The 19,367-nt window shown below is 31.0% G+C and overlaps 2 protein-coding genes across 3 annotated transcripts; both read right to left on the reverse strand.

Moving 5' to 3' along the window:
• Positions 1-1,809: 1,809 nt before the first annotated feature.
• LOC132750666 (Golgi-associated plant pathogenesis-related protein 1-like) lies at positions 1,810-4,943 on the reverse strand. 2 transcript variants are annotated; one of them, XM_060740682.1, is made up of 5 exons: positions 4,820-4,943; positions 4,125-4,193; positions 3,439-3,592; positions 2,872-2,973; positions 1,810-2,033 (listed from the first exon to the last, which is right to left on the reverse strand). In XM_060740682.1, exons 1-5 carry the CDS (start codon positions 4,865-4,867, stop codon positions 1,897-1,899), a joined length of 510 nt encoding a protein of 169 aa, XP_060596665.1. In that variant the 5' UTR covers positions 4,868-4,943; the 3' UTR covers positions 1,810-1,896. The 2 variants fall into 2 exon arrangements, with proteins under 2 accessions (XP_060596665.1, XP_060596666.1); XM_060740683.1 differs by having other exon boundaries at positions 4,125-4,190; positions 4,820-4,927.
• Positions 4,944-15,951: 11,008 nt separating this feature from the next.
• Positions 15,952-19,087, reverse strand: LOC132750667 (Golgi-associated plant pathogenesis-related protein 1-like). The gene is made up of 4 exons (XM_060740684.1): positions 18,190-19,087; positions 17,509-17,662; positions 16,961-17,062; positions 15,952-16,142 (listed from the first exon to the last, which is right to left on the reverse strand). The coding sequence occupies exons 2-4, from the start codon at positions 17,528-17,530 to the stop codon at positions 16,006-16,008; spliced, it is 261 nt and encodes an 86-aa protein (XP_060596667.1). The 5' UTR covers positions 17,531-17,662; positions 18,190-19,087; the 3' UTR covers positions 15,952-16,005.
• Positions 19,088-19,367: the final 280 nt, after the last annotated feature.

Consider the following 19,367-nt stretch of genomic DNA (forward strand, 5'->3'; position numbering starts at 1 on the left):
AAATGTTATTTATATGGAAAGCCATTGCAGTTTTAATAGCAAATATATCATTTTAGCATTCTTGTATTCATATCTGATAAAAAGATACTTTAAAACAACATAAAAATGTGTGTTTCAATAATTTACTGTTCATATTTTATGACTCCCAAGGGATCTCTGTTTTAGAATCTTTTCCTCCCAATTACAAGTGTATATTATACCATGTGGCTGGATTCAAAATTATTCCCTTTACTTAATTTTAGTGTTGTTAGTGTTGTTTACACAGGCTCCCTTAAAAGACTGAATGAAACTGACTTTTTAAGTTTCGCAAACTATTTTATATGCACTAATGGCTTTCCATAGATTATATTTTTCCCGCCAAAAATGATGTCAAAAGGTCAAGTGACATGTAATGGAAGTTGAATGACCTAAGCACCTGTTATTTTATATTTTTTGAAAAAAAAAAATGTTTTGTAGAGAGACCAATTTATGCAATGGAGAAATAGGATAGTAAAATAAAAATAAGGTAGGATATGTGGAATATTTCCTTCATAAATTCATGATGATGTTTAAAAACTTTGAAATAGCCAATATTACTGGGAGCATGTCAATATAAACACTCGGTAGGTGGCGTTGACAATAATATCGCCAGATATGTGAATATACCGGTACCGTTGAGTCACCGGTATCATGGGATTCGAGTATACTCAATTCTTAACACTTAAAATGTCTTGAATGACAAGACTGATCTGGTCACGTACTTGTTAACCTTGCAATATTTCGGAATTTGAAAGTGGAAATTCAGTTCAGAAATTAACTATTCGGTTTGATTTTCCACGTAGGTGACATGGATGGAATATATTGTTCATGTAACTATATCAAATTTACTTTGTTTGGAAATCAAGATTAGTACGCCTTTGTTTCTATAGAATATGCTGACAAATGACATCCGGCATGTGTTGCAGATTAACATCATGACAAGCACGTAAAGCCATGATAAAATGAGAAATTACAACTCGTACCTTTGTCTTTCTTACAATGATGAATATACATGTATAGCAAGAGAAACATGTTTTCATCCTTTTGGATACTCATTACAAATTAAGTAAACAAGTAACTGTAAATATCTTTTGCGGCAGACATTTTCAGTTACCTGGTAGTCATTGGCACATATTTGTCTTTACAAATGTTATATCTATTTACATTCTTTGTCAGGTGCAAGATTTTAGTGGCCGCGATTTTAAATTATGTTTGGGTATTTCATTTTTTAGAACACTAATAAGCTACAAAAATCCAAATTGAATATCCATGTAGGCGCTTTCGACATTAACTTTATGTATTAAATCATTCATAATTGGTCAGCGTTTCTCTTCGTCACCGGTATGTTTATTAGATGACTTCTTCAGGGAAGTCACTAATATATTTTATGATTTTCCAGAATAATGGAATAAAGAGCAATACTAGACTAATGGTAAGTTCCAGCAATATGCATGATATGGTGAAACAGATGCTTGGAACACAATATATAAATGGTATCATCCCATGCAGAATCCGATTTGTTGAAACTTTTACAGGTCATTATGTTATGTTAAGTGAATGCTTTGTATATGTGATATCTGATGGTTTATCCTGCCAATAAAAGATAAATCAACCGCTAGCAGACATGGCCAGATATAATGGTGATATAACAAATGCTGAAACGCACTTTTAAATTGTAAAGTGTGCAAGACAGGGAGTTTGGAAAACAAGGACTGCGTCTGTCACCTAGCACATAACACTTCACTGGACAAAAGTGTTTAACTAGAATAATTATGACAAAAAACACATTTGGTAAAGATTTTATTTCTTTTATTTTCAGTTGATTACTGGTGAAATTTCAAGATAGCGGCCATATCAATAACACTAGTTTTCCATTTATTAAGCAGGACATGGAACGTTTTCAGCGAACATATTATAGTAGTTTCCTGGCGGAGAGTAGTTGATCACTACATATCCCGATGATTTCCCGACACCAATTTCTAGAGAACTTTCCCATACTATTTGAGTATAATGACCTGGAAATATAAAAAAAGTTAATACAATATAAATTTTCTTATTGTTTATAACACATGTAGTCATACCATGTAGTCATATAATGACTTTCCCTTTCCAGGAATTGCAAGAATAAATATTTTCCGCATGACAAAAGAACCAACGAAGATCCTAATGAAAAATGGCATTATGCCCATCTAAGTGTAAATTTTCAGTACAAGTAAATGTTAAAATAAATTTACATTTGCCATATTTGTTTCCACTTTCATATTCTACATTTTATGGATATTTAATAACCTACGTGGCTTACGGAAATGTCTATAAATAGCCTTCAGAATGCTTCGGTTACGTTCACTTTATTAAAAGAGTAGGATATGTTTTTAGTTTTTTTGATAGCAAAAAATGAGCATTATATCATTTTAAAATTAAGTACTAATCTACGACAGGGTTAATGACAAATAGAAGTTAGAGAATATCACGACTTGGCCATGGAGTCCTCCGCGTTCTTCTTGAGTATGATTATAGTTTAATAAACAAAAGAAAATCTTCGACGTTGAATATAAAATAATTATACTCTTTGTGTTTCAGTGTAATATATTGGACACGGTCTCTTGTGAATTTCCAATAAAATGTGTTAAAGAATCTTTTTCCCCTTTGATTCATTATGAAACATCTTCATGCTATAAACAATCTGTAAACATAAATTTTTAATGACTGCTTTATATAGAAATAAAAGAATCAAGTCTTTTATGTTACAATGTATTAAACGTAAAGTTTCAATAGAATTTCAAAGTGCGCAAATATTCTACCTTAATAACTTTATTTAGAAATTTAAAATACTTAAATATAAAGACACCATACCATAATAGGCAAAGTACGACATATTAGGTTCTTCTCCGCAATATTGCTGTTGGGCATAAAAATTCGCTTCGTTTATGTACAAATTGTCAACATGATCTTGTCCTAGAGAAAAGAAAGACGCTAAAAAATTATACCTATCGTAGAACCGGAAGTGATAAGCCTTTGTCATCAATTTAAAGTCAGAATAGCCAGCATGTATATTCAGTTTGACCAATGTGCATACTTTTGGTATCTTGTTTGTATTTAACATTGCCATCTCTTAAACTTTGAATAGACTGTTGCAAATTCAAAGCTACAGAAATTCATTACACAAATTCAGCAGATTCAGGGTCATGTTATTTTTCTTCTAAATCGTATCTGTCATCAGGTGTTTTGATGCCAGGTCTTCAAGTTGAATGGAACAAAAAACAACAATATTTCATTCAGACTGAGCCTTTTTGAAATTAAAGAAAAAAATAACAGCCAAATCAATAGCTTTGCCGGGACGCAATAACATTTTATTTTCGAAACTTATATTTTTCATAACTGTATTTCACTGTAGGAAGAATTTTAAATTCATATTCATACCAGTTGCAGCAGGATTTGACATCCATGATAAATTTTCTCCGTACCCATTTGCCGAAGCATTCGGATTATGATGCCAAAGCCCATTAGTGTCTAGATATGTTGCAAAGTCTTGAGCAAATGCTGTTATCGCAGCGTTTTCTGTGACCGCTGGAACCTAAATTTAGATGAAAAAAAATAACTTAGACGTTGCGTTCAAGTAGTCGACAAGTTCAAGGAAAGATTATTTGTACGTATACATATAGTACAATTATCTAAACAAATAAGTAAGTTACCGATTTAAGGTAGTATATGCAAGGAAACATATAATGATCTGAGTTAATATTGGTCCATAAAATAAAGATAAACAGATATCATTATAATTATCATTATTTTCATTATAATCATCATTATAATTATTAGTGGTGGTAGTAGTATTAGAAGTAATTGTGGTAGTCGTAACAGCAGCAGCAACAGCATTATATTATTATCATTATATCTCTACATATATACATGAATAAGAAATATACAAAAGCAAGTCCAGAAAACAATAACAAAATAAAAACAACAACAATCCAAAAATAAAAAGCATTGGATTAAAACCAATAAACAACAATGACAACGTGAAAAAGAATCTAACTCTTAATTCCAAGTTGTTTTATAAATACAAAAACAATATTTTAAGACTTGATGTAGTTGAAAAGGCTTACCCCATGAAGTGCTCTGTAATAGTTGTGCCTTTCAACAACAGCGTCTATGAACGCGTCAGCGTTGGCCTGCTTTAAACATTTAAGCAATCAAAATTAAAAATTCAACGCAAAACAAAAATAAAACATTAAGTAATCATTAAGTAATTCATTCATGACATGTCACATATCTCAGTTCTCAAGGGATATCACATGTTCCATATTTGACAAACAAATACGAAAAACTGATTTTTACCAACTTTAAAACTGACGGGATTACAACGCAGATTTATTCAAAAGTTTATGATTGATGCTGCTTAAAATGAAACCTTTGCAAACTCATGAATGAAATTTTAATGTTATGTAACTCTTTCATTAAACTGCTTCAAAAAGATCTAAAATAATATGTACAAAAACAACCCAGATATATTTTTAAAAAAGCAGGACACAATTTAAACTAAAACTAACACTTTAACCCTCGTTTCAACGTATGTAACTTTTGCACTGAAATGTAGCAACTACATCTACATGAAAAGTTTACCATTTTGGCCATAAACGACTAATCTACAAATAAAATTTAGTGAATACTTGCAAATATCAATTACTGATATGTAATAACCCAACTTTCTTTTTTTAATCTGTTGTTCACTAAGATGGAAAAGAATCCTTTAAAGAATACGATAACAACATCAACAAAAAACAACAAAATTTTAACATACCCCTTTTAAAGCAGCTACCAAACAGAGTGTCATGAAAACTTTCAGCATTTTGTCCGTGTAATTTTTTTTATCAACCTTTGGCGGAAATTCTCTGACAGAATTCAGTTTTGAAATGGGTGGTATCAATGTGAAGAACCAACAAAAAGGCTTGATATTTATAAGGATGATCTGTTTTTCAATCATGAAAATATGATGATTAAAATCAGATAACGTATTTTAATGACACACGTCAACACACAGGCATGCAATATAGTATGATGTTTTTGTTTTCGTAAACGAATGTTTTTGATTGTATATAAAGATTTATTTATTAAAGCTTGACGTTTATATGTTGTGAAAATAATTATTTTTTCACCACTCATGCCGTGTTTTTATATAAACAGCAATTCCATTTAGACATCGTATGAAATTATTTGTTTTATTCTAGGGGACCCCATCTAGGTTAAACATAATCTAGCCGTAAATATAATGAAGGTTAATGAGTTGTAGGGTACTTCAGTAGGAAAATAACTCTTTGCATTATTTAAACATAATTCCAAGGCAAAATTTATTAGTTTATTATCATTATCGTCTATCTATCTACTTGTTATTTTCGAATTAACGGATTTTTTGGATATTTCATGACATTTTTGACGACAGTATTTGACATAGGCCCGATTGAATTTTTTCATATGTCCGCTATACCACATAATTATTTACTTATGAATTAGTATTGTGATTTCATAGAAATATGCCTATTTGGATTCGTATGGTTGTAAGACCTTCCTTCAATAACCTGAGTTCAAACTGCAGTTTACTGGGTATTTAATAGACAAGTCTTGAATTATTTACAGCATTGAAACTGGGATAGTAATAAGATTCCGACATTACATATAATTATTTGTCTACATCTTCAATCATTGAAATGTCTAATATTTTAAACATGGGTATAAAGAAAATACCTGACATATTGTCACTGAAAAGAAATATAAATGTAATTGACAAGAACCTACACATTAGAGGTTGGGGTGGGTGAAAACAAATCTAGGAACTTACCTTTGACGAGAAAGAAAACAAGATATGACACAAATGTGTCATCACAATAGCTTGAAGAAATAACCAAGACATGCATTTGTGGACAATGAAAGGTGTCGCCTATGAACAGCACCAATAGGGAGTTTTAACCGGTAAATTGTGAACCAAATCGCTCTTAGCCCCAACGTGCTCCTTTAAAACGTTATAGTGTTAATAAAATGAATCACACCCAAGCGAAATTCTAACAGTTTTTATCATTTTTAAAGTGTTAAACCGAGATATAACCTAACCTTAAAAGCATGTAGGTGTTAGAGCCCTAATTGCATGGCATGTGGCTGTTTAAACAGTGAACCCTTTATAAATTTTATACACGACGCTTTTGATATATCACACCAATGGTGATTTTCAAGTTGGACATATGTTACATAATTTCTTAAATTTCAATGTCACAAACATTAAATATAGAAACTTTTTTATAGATACATAGATAAATAGAAGATTGCTTGCAGGTGAGTACATATTTTTCAGGCAGTGAATTTTCGGGATAAATAGCAGCTGTTTTTTGTGTTTTTTTTTTTCATTTTTTTTCATTTTTCTCATTTATATCTTTATTCAATTTACCACACGCGGTTAAGTATATGAATTAATGATGATAATAAAGAAAACAAAGTTGATGTACTCGACTGATAACGTTAGTTACTTTTATATGAATAAAACTTTTATTGAAATAATGAAATATAGCGTGCTATGATTCTCAACCTTCTAAATGTCCCTAAACAGATGTCAGCTGTAAAATATTAAGTTGTTATAAGAACGTGTCCATATATGTATTACTTATAATCAACTTAATTGCCTATAGACCCTTTGTGTAAGTTGCCATATGCATTTCAAAAATATGACAGTAAATGAAAATATCGTTTGAATTTAAAAAAACAAATTTACTTCTAAATGCTTGTATGAAATAAATATGGTAATTTATTGCCTTAAAAGTGTATGGCGTATGTACAAAATTATTGCTAAATGGATAAAATCCTACTTAATATTTCGTCCCGGAGCTTTATTCTGTTTACGTACATTGTTCATGTGTATATAATAGTAGAGAATTCTATATTACAACTTTTTTCGGGAATCAACTTTATAATAATGGAACCAATATAATTTTTACTGTTGATAAATCTAATTAAAATATTTCATAAGATATATATTTATACCCATAAATGTCTCACAAATTAATAAAAATATAAAAAGTTAAGTAAATATCTTAAATACAGCAGAGATAAAAAGCAAATAAAACGCAATTTCAACATCGTGTTTTTGACTGTTTACTATCGTGTTATCGAATCATCGCGTTTCAACCATTGCATTATCGTGCATTGCGGTTCAGGATGAGATACAAAAATCATTACTGTCCATGATAAATCAATTTAATATGGTGGGTGATTTGTGCCATGTCCATTTTCGCTCCGCAGAGCGCCAGACGAAAACACGAAACGCAAAGTGGTAACATTGTCGTGTTTTCTTGTTTGGCTGTCCGATCGCACAAGTGTATGTCAATTAATTTGAAGTAAACTAAGAAATTAAGATTAATTAAAAAATAAACAAACACTAAATAGTCAATCCATATTACAAACCTGAAGTGTGCGTATGCGACCCACGTCAAAAACCGTAAAATTTTATACAAACCTGACGCATTATCTATTTATTAAGGTAATTAAAGTAATGACAGATGACTTTTAAAAATATGTCGGAACATTGACATTTACTGGATGTCTGACGCAGTGTGGCATAATTTCAATGAATTCACAAGACACATATCATTACAATACTTTTTTTATCTGATACCGTGCTCATAAAAGAACAATTTAAATGGCTGCAGTTGATACCGGCGCGGCTCAGCATATGAATATCATTTGCTACTTTAGTGCAGGATGCCACCTTTTGCTATTTTTAAAAAAAAGTAAACATGCGGAAAAGTATCAGAATCTGTCGTTACAAATATTTCAATATAGCAATACAAATGAGAAACCTATAGTTTCTATAATCATATGTAAATTGCTGAATTTGATTTTTTTTTATTGCAAACCCCAAAACGCGACAACCAGTCTGAAATATGGTGTATGTTCCCGATTGGTTGGAGCACCACAGACACAGACAAAAGATTGCAGCTGCAACAAGTTATGACACGCTAAAGTTTTACGCTAACCGTCAATTTATTAGGATCTTTAATTATGTACATAACAAATGATGGATTTTAAAATTTATTATAATGAAAATGATTCTGTAGTATTCTCTCTTGTATCATAGTTTGAGGGTCATTTTTTGAAAATGTGTCAGAAATAAATCGTATACACATACATGCACATTGTGTTAACTTGATTGCAGGTATAAGTTAACCGCACTCCAGAGCATACTAATTTATTTGCTCATTTTTTCTGGGGTTAACCTAATGTGACGACAGAGAAAGGGATTACAATAGAAATGTCATATTAAGATGCTCTTTCACTGGTTACCTTTTCTGGGGTTTGAAATTGTGATAACAAGGAACGTGTTTTTAGTTTTGCCTATAATACAGAAGAGAAAGAACATCAAAATGCTCGACAATCTGTTTATTCTCGGGGGGCTACGCCCCTCGTTCGAATCAGATAGCCTTGTGTTTTGATGCTCTTTCCAATACTTGGACATGAAATCGATAAAAATAACAATAATTGCGTTACAGGAAATAGTTTATATTGGCTTTGCCTCATAACACCAAATCACATTTAGGAAAATTGATTAAAACTTTTTAAAACACGCAATAAAATAAACTGATATATAGCAGGTGCGAAATTACCCCAACTCAACTGTTATATATCAGTTGGGTTGTTTTCTTATATAAATCAAGGAAAGAAAAACAGCACTATTACATATCAATACAGTTTCCAAATGCCCATTGAAAGTGTACTGATTATAATGGGTTAAAAAAACAAAGGACAACTTCCAAACCATGTGATAAGCACTTATTAATCTCTAAAACCATTATCTAAAACTGTCTTTTTTGTCCTTTCCAAAGAAGGAAAACAAAACTTTTTTCTGAGGCATAAAATGCATTTGACTGCCCTCTTTGCTTCAGCAGTCTTTAAATATAAAAGAAATGATACGAATGTCCAATGAAAATCGCCTATAACAAAAGTATTGGCTGACAAAGAGAAACCTTTTGTATGAACGAAATATTTTCCACCATCGTACTTTTATAAATTTCACAATTGTACCTTTGAGTTTTCACCATTGTATTTTGCCGCCCTGTTAAGCAGGCACACTAAATGTCAATCTATATCAGATGTCATCCGATTCAGAAGCATGTGTATGTAAAGGGTTTTATACCGCTGATACGATGGTGAGAATATGAAACTATGATGATAAAAGTCAAAGCCATGACGGTGAAAAGTAAAAACCAAGTTAATAATGAAAGGTTGGAAGTACAATGGTGAAATCATTAAATAATATGAGTTTTCACTCCCGTGGTTTTATTATTTCGACATTTAACCGTTTGACATTCGACTTTTCAACATCACACCTTTACCTTTTCACCATTGTGGTTTCGTTTTTTAAGACATTTCAACATCGATGTTTCATGTTTTGTTGTTTCGAGGTATATGTCTGTCGAGACAATTGGTGCACAGTTTCTAAAAATAGTTTGGCAAATTAAAAGTTGATTGCCTCAAATATATATTAGATATAATACTTTGTCTTGCTGCACAATTCAAAGAGGCAACGTTTAATAAAATGAAACTAAAAAGAACTAAAATTTATTGATATTGTCCCATAATTTTTTTGCGCTAGTGTGATAAACTATGATATTCATCAAACAAACAAGTGATTAAGAAGAATTTCAAAGAAATCAATTAAGTCATTTGAAAGAATAAAACATAACATTCCCCGCTCTGAGCAAATAAAAGAACAAAAAGTAATGAAGTAAAATTTTCAGCACCTTGATGGTGTTGATGGTTTTTGAAAGCCCTTTATTTAATACGTGGCAATGTAGTCCTATTCGATACACATTAGTTGTACATATATTATATGACTGTCTGTCTGTCTGATCAATAACAAGTTTAGTTGTACATATCGTCGTCATTTTCCCGTTCTATGATTTGTGTCAGACTTTATCATCAGACGACATATGTGATCACTGATCGCTCTTGCTAAGCCTAGAAAAATTGCTATAATGTGAAAATTATAGTTATTGTACGAATCATACATAAAATACTTGTGGATCTGTAAAATAAAAAGATTTTATGTAATTTTAAATTTATCTCATTTACTTGCATTATGGTTTCTTTAATGTGACTTAATACATGTAACATATCACAGATAACAATGCAACTGTCTTAAAATAGATTATGTATCATAACACATGTGGTGTCTCCTTCAGTACCTGTTCTGCTATCTATATTAAGTACCACTTACATTAAACCCCAGATCGCCTCCGTTGTCGAGGGGTTAGAGTCGATGACTTCTAATCCAGTTACCTGTCTGGCGTGGGTTCCATCCCCGGGAGATGCTTTTGTAGTTTAGCATGGAGGAAGGTAGTGTAGTACTGGTGTAACTCTTTAGGAACGATGGTTAGGAAACTATCCGCCTATATGACTAAAATTCTGGTGATAAAAGGCGTAAAATGAAACAAACAAACAAACATTAAACAGCTACACACCAGATCCATAATATGTACTTGTACATGTCAGTGTTCTTTGAAGTTAAATTGTTGCTTTTGTTAGGTTCTAAATTGTGTTGTTTTTATTTGTTTATTATTCATTCATTTATTTATTTATTTTTTATCGTTTCTTTTCTAAATCGTTCTTAATATGACAATGGCTATTTTTGGTTTTTGTTTGGATTTGTGCGCATGCTTCTAATGTCATTCGATGGTAATTCATTCATCATGCGTCAGTTTGAAAAAATAAATTCCTCTTAATCTCGAATGTTTATTTCGTGCGAACAATAACAACATTTTTTCAATCCCTATTGATATGTGTATAGAAAAATACGCCTACATATAAGATAGTCTGTATGCTAAAGACAAAAGAACTCTGGGAAGTCTGCTGGGCCTATATTGTTTACAATACAGATTTATGTACCTTAGGCCATTGTCCTATTATCACTGTTTCGATTATTAAGCTATTCATATAAATGTATGAATCAAATATTACTTGATCGCAAGCTGTAAAATTATAAATTTGTCTATTTGTTATTTGACTTTATGAGATTTATTTTGTCTTGTGTTAAATAAAATTGGTATTCATATTCATTAAGATAGACCCAATATGTGAATTGGCAAACCGAATCCCTGCTTTCACAAGCTTTTGACACAGAGACGGTGAACCTTTTCTTTTTAATAATCACGAGAAAAGAATTTTCTCTCACCACTTGGGAGGAAAAGAATTGTTTTCATGATTTGTCGGCAATAGCTGGCCACCCACACACCCGTACAAAAGCAGTCAATATATGCTATAAACTATATTACTAGTATCTAGTTTACAGTCAACAAAAAGTTTACTTTTAGACAGGCCTAGATTATTTGTTTGAAATCCGACGCATGTGCTAGCATCATGCCAGGATTTGTTCTTCTTTGTTTCAAACACCGTGCAATTTTAAAATAATTAAATTGAAAGTAGGTGTACTGTAGTTTTTATAATCACATCAATATTAAGAACCCTTTAAGTTGATCAGCTAAGAAAGGTTGATTTTTGGCTGAGTTGCGGCCCTTGAATATAGAAAGGCGTTTCGGCTTGTAAATGACGTGTGAAATTTACGCTACACGGTAGTTTTTATATGCTACAAAATAGACACGTCTTATACGGATAACTTCTTTGTAGTGCGTATGCCTGTCCGTCACTTAACTTGTCCAGACTACATCTCAAACAATGTTTGTACAATTTTATCCAGCATGATCAGTAACAAGTCTAGTTGTAAATATTGTTGTCATTTTCCAGTTCCATGATTTTGTCAGAATATTATCATCAGACGACATATATGATCACTGATCGCTCTTGTAAAGCCTTGTTAAACAGTTACAATTGCAGTTATTGCTCGAATCATACATAAAATACTTCTGGATCTGTACAAAGAAGACTTGATGTAATTTTTAATTTATTTATTTTATAGTTTCTTTAGTGTGACACATTATATGCAATATATCACAGATAACTCTGCAACTGTGTAAATATCATAACGCATGTTAATATCACTACTATATGAAAGTAACATTTATATCTACCCATTAATTTACATCTTGGACAAGGTATAATATATCCATCAGTACGGGACAACAATGATTTTATGTAAGTCAAACTGATTGTGTTAAATGAACATTCCTTTACTCTAGGAAATAATCTCGTCAAATTGGTGTATACTTCAGTACGTTTTCTGCTATTAAGTCCCCCTAACTACAACAAACCAGATCCATAATATGTACTTTGATATTTCAGTGTTCTTTAAAGTTAAATTATTGTTATTGTTTGGTTCTAAATAATGTGTTGTTTTTATTTGTTTGTTATACGTATATTCATTTATTTATTTGTTATCCTTTCTTTTTTAATCGTTCTTTTGATATTAACATTAAATATGACAAAAGCCATTTTTATGTGGGTTTGTGTGTGTGGGCTTTTTATGGAAATTAAAACATCATGCGTCATTTTGAAAAAAAATCTTCCTCTAAATGTTAATTTCGTACCGACAATAACATCAACTATTATCAATCCCTTTTGGTATTCATAGAAAAATACGCCTACGTATTAGATATACTGTATGTGAAGACAAAAGAACTCTGGGAAGACTGCTGGGCCTATATTGTTTATAACACAGATTTACCTACCTCGCGCCATTGTCCTGCTATCACTGTTTCAGATCTGAAGATATTCAGATAAATGTATGAATCAGTCATGATCGCAACTGTTTGGCCAGAAGGACATAGAACAAAATAATATGAATATGCAGAACGGTCTAACCTACGCTAAGAAACTAAACATGTAAACACAAAGTAATTTAATGCTGGTTGTTTTGGCATGTTTATTGATAATATAATATGTCAAGTAAAACTACACCTTAAATAAGTGAATTAATTGATACAAAACAAAGAAAAACATTAATTATCTATTTATCATCATGGTTGTAGAAACTGACAGTACAAAATGCAAACCTGTTGACATTGGGTCAGATTTGTTTCAAATTGTACATCAAATAGACACATTTTCAAATTATAATTGTATCGAAACATACTTTATCTTCCTTTGAATGTCAAATATATACAATTGTTGAACATTTCAAACTCTGATTCTGTTTACATCTGAAACAACGTGGTAGAACAACTTTCATTCCGTATTAACTCCGAGGTAATTATAGATTAATCCCGAGGACGTTCCCATAGTTAAATTGTACAAAGCATAGCTGAAAAAAGTTTTAAAAGGCAGTTTACCTCTCATATATTTTTTTCTCTTTTTTTTTGTTTAAATCTGTGCTTCTCATCTTTTGCCAATTTTGGAGTTATGAATATTGTATATCAATGCATAATTCATTCATGACATTGACCTTAAATGTTAAATTATTGAATTTTGCTATACATGTAACAGACTGTAATTTGCTTACTAACCAATATTATCCTCATACTGGACAAAACAAGCACTAATGCAAGACCTACAAAAAGGATTAATTGACTTTTATCTTGCGCTTTAAATAACCTTGACATTGATCATTGATGCCAGCACTATTAAGTGTTGAGAATTTAGTACCGATCGGCGTGAGGAATGTTGCACTTATTCATTATCCCTCATGAACAAACTCAATCAAACCGAGTCTGCAATTTACTTGTTATTTTGTTGTGATTAATGCTTCCGATGGATCACTTTGTTTCCAGATTATTTGGCAGTAATTTGCATCTTGGTTATATTGCCTTAATTATGTTATTTAAGTACGGATTTTGAAAACAAGATTTGCTACCAAACAGGCGTCCTTGCGTATGTCACCGATTTTTAATTCGCCTTCATATGCATTTAATTAAGCGTGGTGTAACAAATGTGAGGTTTCAGGGCATAATTATAGTGTTTTATCGTTTTTTATTTCGATGCCAAGTTCTGTCTTTCGGTGTTTTTATTATAATATAGGCTATATATTTCAAGACGCACATCTTCAGAAAGTTCTTTTTTAAATCGTAAATATTCTTATCTTCCACAGAAGGATATATTCAATATCTTACTTTTATTCGATCACGGTATCCATTGTTAATAAACTAAATTACAATCAATTATATAGTAATAATATATTGAAATGGTTTGATTTTCAATTTTTCAAGAGCGGATCCCGAACATTTTCCTTTTATCATTTGTAAAGGAGAGTTAAAATTTGTCTATTGTCAATATAATTTCTATTTCAAGAAATTTGCAATGGCGTTGTTTTAGATTGTTAAACAAGGTAAAAAAATCAACAAAGTTAATTAAGAATTAAATTACAATTTATATATTTTCTGCAACTTATATTGCCAAATTGATGGTAACTGTAACTTGTGAAGATAATGTTTTAAAATGTTCAAACTTTGAGATATATCATATATACTCCAAAGGTTGATATAAAGCCTGTTAATGTATGAATATTGTATAACCAAACATAATGGAACGTTCTTAACTTTTTATAGAATTGCAATTATGAATATATTTTGTTCAAACCTATAATTAACATAACTATCTTAAAGTTATCAAAAGCATTAAAAGAAGCAAAATTACATGAAAATGGAAGAGTCGCTTTGATTGAGTCTGTATATGAGGCAAAATGTTGTATATGAGGCAAAATGAAAAAGTGCAACATCCCTCATGCCCCTGGTACCGGCTTGAGCGGTTCTCATTCTCAACACTTAAAAAGTCTTGAGTGACAAGACTGATCTAGTCACTTACTTGTTACCTTGCAATATTTCGAAAATGTAAATTGGAAATTCAGTCCAGAAATTAACTATTTGGTTTGATTTTCTACGTAGGAGACATGGATGAAATTTATTGTTCATGTAACTATATCAAATTTACTTTGTTTGGAAATCAAGATTAGAAAGCCATTTTGTTTCTAGACTATAGAATATGCTGACAAAAGACAACCGGCGTGTGTTGCAGATTAACCACATGACAAGCAAGTAAAACCTTTGCTTTTGTTACAATGATGTATATATAGGTGGAGAAACATGTTTTGATCTTCTTGTATACTCATTTAAAATTAAGTAAAGAAGAAACTGTAATAATTTTATGAGGCAGACATTTTCAGTTTACTGGTAGTTATTAGCATATTTTCTCTTTACAAATGTTTTTTACATTCTTTATTTTAGGGGCCGAAATTTTAGATTCTCTATGGATATTTATTTATTTATTTATGTTTTTCAGAATAGAACACTAATAAGCTACAAATAATGTCAAACATCCATGTAAGCGCTTTCGACATTAACCCTATGTATTTAACCATTCATTATTGGTCAAAATTCGCCTTTTTATATTAATTAAGGAAATAAACTGCTGAACAATGGCACAGTTTGAAATGTATGTTCATCTTTCGTACACGTTCTTTACATTACTCTTCGTCACCGGCATGTTTATTAGATAATTTCATAGGGGAGGGAAAAGTTATATTTTATGATGTTCAAGAAAAAAGGAGTATAGAGCAAAAGTATTGTCCGTTATGCGTTCTAGACTGCTGGTAAGTACAAGCAATATGATAAAACAGATGCGTGGAACACAATATATAAATGGTCTCATCCCATGCAGAATCCGACCAAACAATGTATTGAAACTTCTAGTCAAATACTAGATTAACAGGTCATTATTTCAAGTGAATGTCTGATGTCTGATTGTGTTTAAAATTATGGACATAATTTCCTGCCGAAAAATGTTAAACTAAGCGCTAGTATACATGGGCTGATTTAATGGTGATGCAAGAAATGCTGAAACGCACTATTGTATTGAAAAGTGTGCACGTCAGGGAGTATGGAATCAACCTAGTACATAACACTTCTTTGGACAACAGTGTTTAACTAGAATAATAATAATAATAATAATAATAATAATAATAAAACATTTGATAAAGATTTTATTTATCTTATTTTCAGTTGTTTACTAATGAAATGAAATTTCAAGATAGCGGCCATATCAATAACAATAGTTTTCCATTTATTAAGAAGGACACGGAACGTTTTCAGCGAACATATTATAATAGTTTCCTGGCGGCGAGTAGTTGATCACTACATATCCGGATGATTTTCCGACACCAATTTCTAGAGAACTTTCCCATACTATTTGGGTGTAATGACCTGAAAATATAAACAAGTTAAAACAATATAAATTTTCTTATTGCTTATAACATATTCAGTCATACCAACTAAGCAGTCATTTAATGACTCTCCGTTTCCATTAATTGCAAAAATATATGTTTCCCGCATGAAAAAAGAACCAACTAAGATCCTAATGAAAATTGACATTATGCCCATCGAAGTGTAAATTTCCAGATTACAAGTAATTGTTAAAGTAAATTACATTTACCATATTGCTTTCCAGTTTCATATTTTACATTTTATGGACGTGGCTTACGGAAATGCTTATAAATAGCCTTCAGAATGCTTCGGTTACGTTCAGTTGATTAAAAGATAGATAAGGTTTTGAGTTTTTTGACAGCAAAAAAATGAGCATAATTTCACTAAAGATTAAGTACTAAGCCAATGACAGGGTAAATGACAAATAGAATCAGCGCATATCTCCACTTGGCCATGGAGTCCTCCGCGTTATTCTTGAGTAGGACTATATGTTAATAAACAGCAGAAAATCCTCGACGTTGAATATGAAATAAATATACTCTTGTGTGTCAGTGTAATAAATGTAGCAGATTTTTGTGAATTTTCAATAAAATGTGTGAATTTTTTTTCCCTTTGATTCAGTGTGAAACATCTTCATGCTATAAACAAACTGTAAATATATTTTTTATATGTCTGCTTTATATGAAAATAAGAGTAATTTGTTTTTTATGTTACAAAGTATTAAACGTAAATGTCAATAAAATTCCAAAGTGCGCAAATATTCTATCTAAAGAACTTTATCTAAATATTTAAAATACTAATATTTGAAGACAACATACCATAATAGGCAAAGTACGACATATTAGGTTCTTCTCCGCAATATTGTTGTTGGGCATAAAAATTTGCTTCGTTTATGTACAAATTGTCAACGTGGTCTTGTCCTAGAGAATAGAAAACGCTTATGAATTATTTTTACTAAAGAACTGGAAGTGATAAGCCTTTGTCATCAATATGAAGTCAGAAAAGCCAGAACGCACATTTAGTTTGACCAATGCTCATACTGTTGGTATCTCAATGTTTGTTTTTAACATTGACATCTGTTTAACTTTGAATGGACTGTTGCAAATAAAAAGCTGGAAAAATCCATTTCATAAATTCGGCAGATTCAGGGTCAAGTTATTTTTCTTTTAAGTCGTATTTGTCAGGTATTTTGATGCCAGGTCTTCAGGTTGAATGTTAAAAAACAACAATATTTCATTCAGTCTTTTCAAATTGAAGAATAAATATCAGACAAAATCAACAGCCTTGTCTGCATGCAATAACTTTTTTGAAAATCTCATGTTTTTCGTAATCTTACATTACTGTAGGTAAAATGTCAAATTCATACCAGTTGCAGCAGGATTCGACATCCATGATAAATTTTCTCCGTATCCATTTGCCGAAGCATTCGGATTATGATGCCAAAGGCCATTAGTGTCAAGATATGTTGCAAAGTCTTGAGCAAATGCTGTTATCGCAGCGTTTTCTGTGACCGCTGGAACCTAAGTTTAGATCAAAAATAACTTAGCTGTGGCGTTCAAGTGCGCAACAAGTTCAATGAAACATAATTTTAAACGTACACATATAGTACAATTATCTAAAACAAATAAATACGTTACCGATTAAAGGTAGTATACATGTATCCAAGGAAACATATAATGTTCTGAATTAAATATTTGTCAATAAAATAAAGATAAATATATGTAATTATAATTATCATCATTATTATTATTAGAAGTAGTAGTAATCGTTGTAGTCGTAACAGCAGCAGCAGCAGTGATTGTATAATTATTACCATTAGACCTACATTTGTTATTTTGATATTTATATGCATACAAATGAATATAAAAAATAAACAAAAGCAAGCAACAACAAAAAACAAGCAACAACAATCCCAAAATAAAAAGCATTGGATAAAAACCAATCAACAACAATGACAACACGAAAAAAGAAACTTACTCTTAATTCAATGTTATTTTATAAATACAAAAACAATATTTCAAGACTTAAAGCAGTTGTGAAGGCTTACCCCGTGAAGTGCTCTGTAATAGTTGTGCCTTGCTACAACAGCGTCTATGAAGGCGTCAGCGTTGTCCTGTTGTAAACATTTAAAGCAATCCAAATTAAAAATTCAACTCAATACAAAAATAAAACATTTAGTAATGAAGTCATTCTTGACAGGCCACATATCTCGGATCTCAAGGGATATCACATGATTCATATCTGACAAACAAATGTGACCAATTTTAACATCGAAGTTTATTATTTATGTTACTTGAAATGAAACCTTTACAAACTGATTGAACTGCTTCAAAAATATCTAAAATAATATATACAAAAACAACCCAGATATATTAAAAACATGGTTGATACTATTTAAATTAAAACAAACACTAAACCCTCGCTTCAACAATGAATTAATAATTATTAACTCTTGTATTGAACTGTAGCAATTACATCTACATAACAGATTTACCATTTTCGCTACTAATCTACAAAACAAACATAGGATAGTAAATAACTGCAAATGTCAGTTATTGACATTTTATTACTCAACTTTTATAAAAAAAATAATCTGTTGTTAACTAAGATAAAAATGAAACAGTTAAAACATACAAAACAAACACAAAAGAAGGAAAAATACACACAAGATTTTAACATACCCCTTTTAAAGCAGCTACCAAGCAGAGTGTCATCAAAACATTCAGCATATTGTCTGTGTTATTTTTTATCAAACTATGGCGGAAATTCTCTGACAGAATTAAGTTTGCAAATGGGTGGTGTCAATGTGAAGAACCAACAAAAAGGCTTGCTATTTATAGGGTGAGCTGTTTTTCAATCATGAAAATATGATGATTGAAATCAGATAACGTATTTTTGATAACACACGCAAACACACAGACATGCAATATAGTATGATGTTTTTGCTTTCGTAACAAAATAATTTGATTGTATATATATATAGATATAAAAACTTGTTTATTAAAGCTTGACCTTTATATTTGTGGAAATAATTATGTTTTCACCACCCATACCGTATTCTTATACTATCTGCTATTCCAATAAAAGGGGACACGAGCTCGGATAAGCATTTGATTAAACAAAATCTAGCTTTAGATATATTTAAGTTTTATGAGTTGTGTGGGTCATTCACAAGCAAATGAACTTGAATTGTTTACACATAACTATCAGGCAGAAATTAAAATC

This window comes from Ruditapes philippinarum, unplaced genomic scaffold (genome assembly GCF_026571515.1).
Source record: "Ruditapes philippinarum isolate M1 unplaced genomic scaffold, ASM2657151v2 ctg72_1_1_1_1, whole genome shotgun sequence".
NCBI classification, from domain to species: Eukaryota; Metazoa; Mollusca; class Bivalvia; order Venerida; family Veneridae; genus Ruditapes; species Ruditapes philippinarum.

What these genes read in the sequence shown, in the direction of transcription:
- LOC132750667 (XM_060740684.1), bottom strand. Translation starts at nt 17,530, where the DNA reads ATGTCGAATCCTGCTGCAACTG. An exon ending in GTCGAATCCTGCTGCAACTG is followed by an intron (nt 17,063 to 17,508) that starts GTATGAATTTGA and finishes TCTATTCTCTAG; the next exon opens with GACAAGACCACGTTGACAAT. An exon ending in GTCGTACTTTGCCTATTATG is followed by an intron (nt 16,143 to 16,960) that starts GTATGTTGTCTT and finishes TTATATTTTCAG; the next exon opens with GTCATTACACCCAAATAGTA.
- LOC132750666 (XM_060740682.1), bottom strand. Translation starts at nt 4,867, where the DNA reads ATGCTGAAAGTTTTCATGACACTCTGTTTGGTAGCTGCTTTAAAAGGG. An exon ending in GTCAAATCCTGCTGCAACTG is followed by an intron (nt 2,974 to 3,438) that starts GTATGAATATGA and finishes TCTTTTCTCTAG; the next exon opens with GACAAGATCATGTTGACAAT. An exon ending in GTCGTACTTTGCCTATTATG is followed by an intron (nt 2,034 to 2,871) that starts GTATGGTGTCTT and finishes TTATATTTCCAG; the next exon opens with GTCATTATACTCAAATAGTA.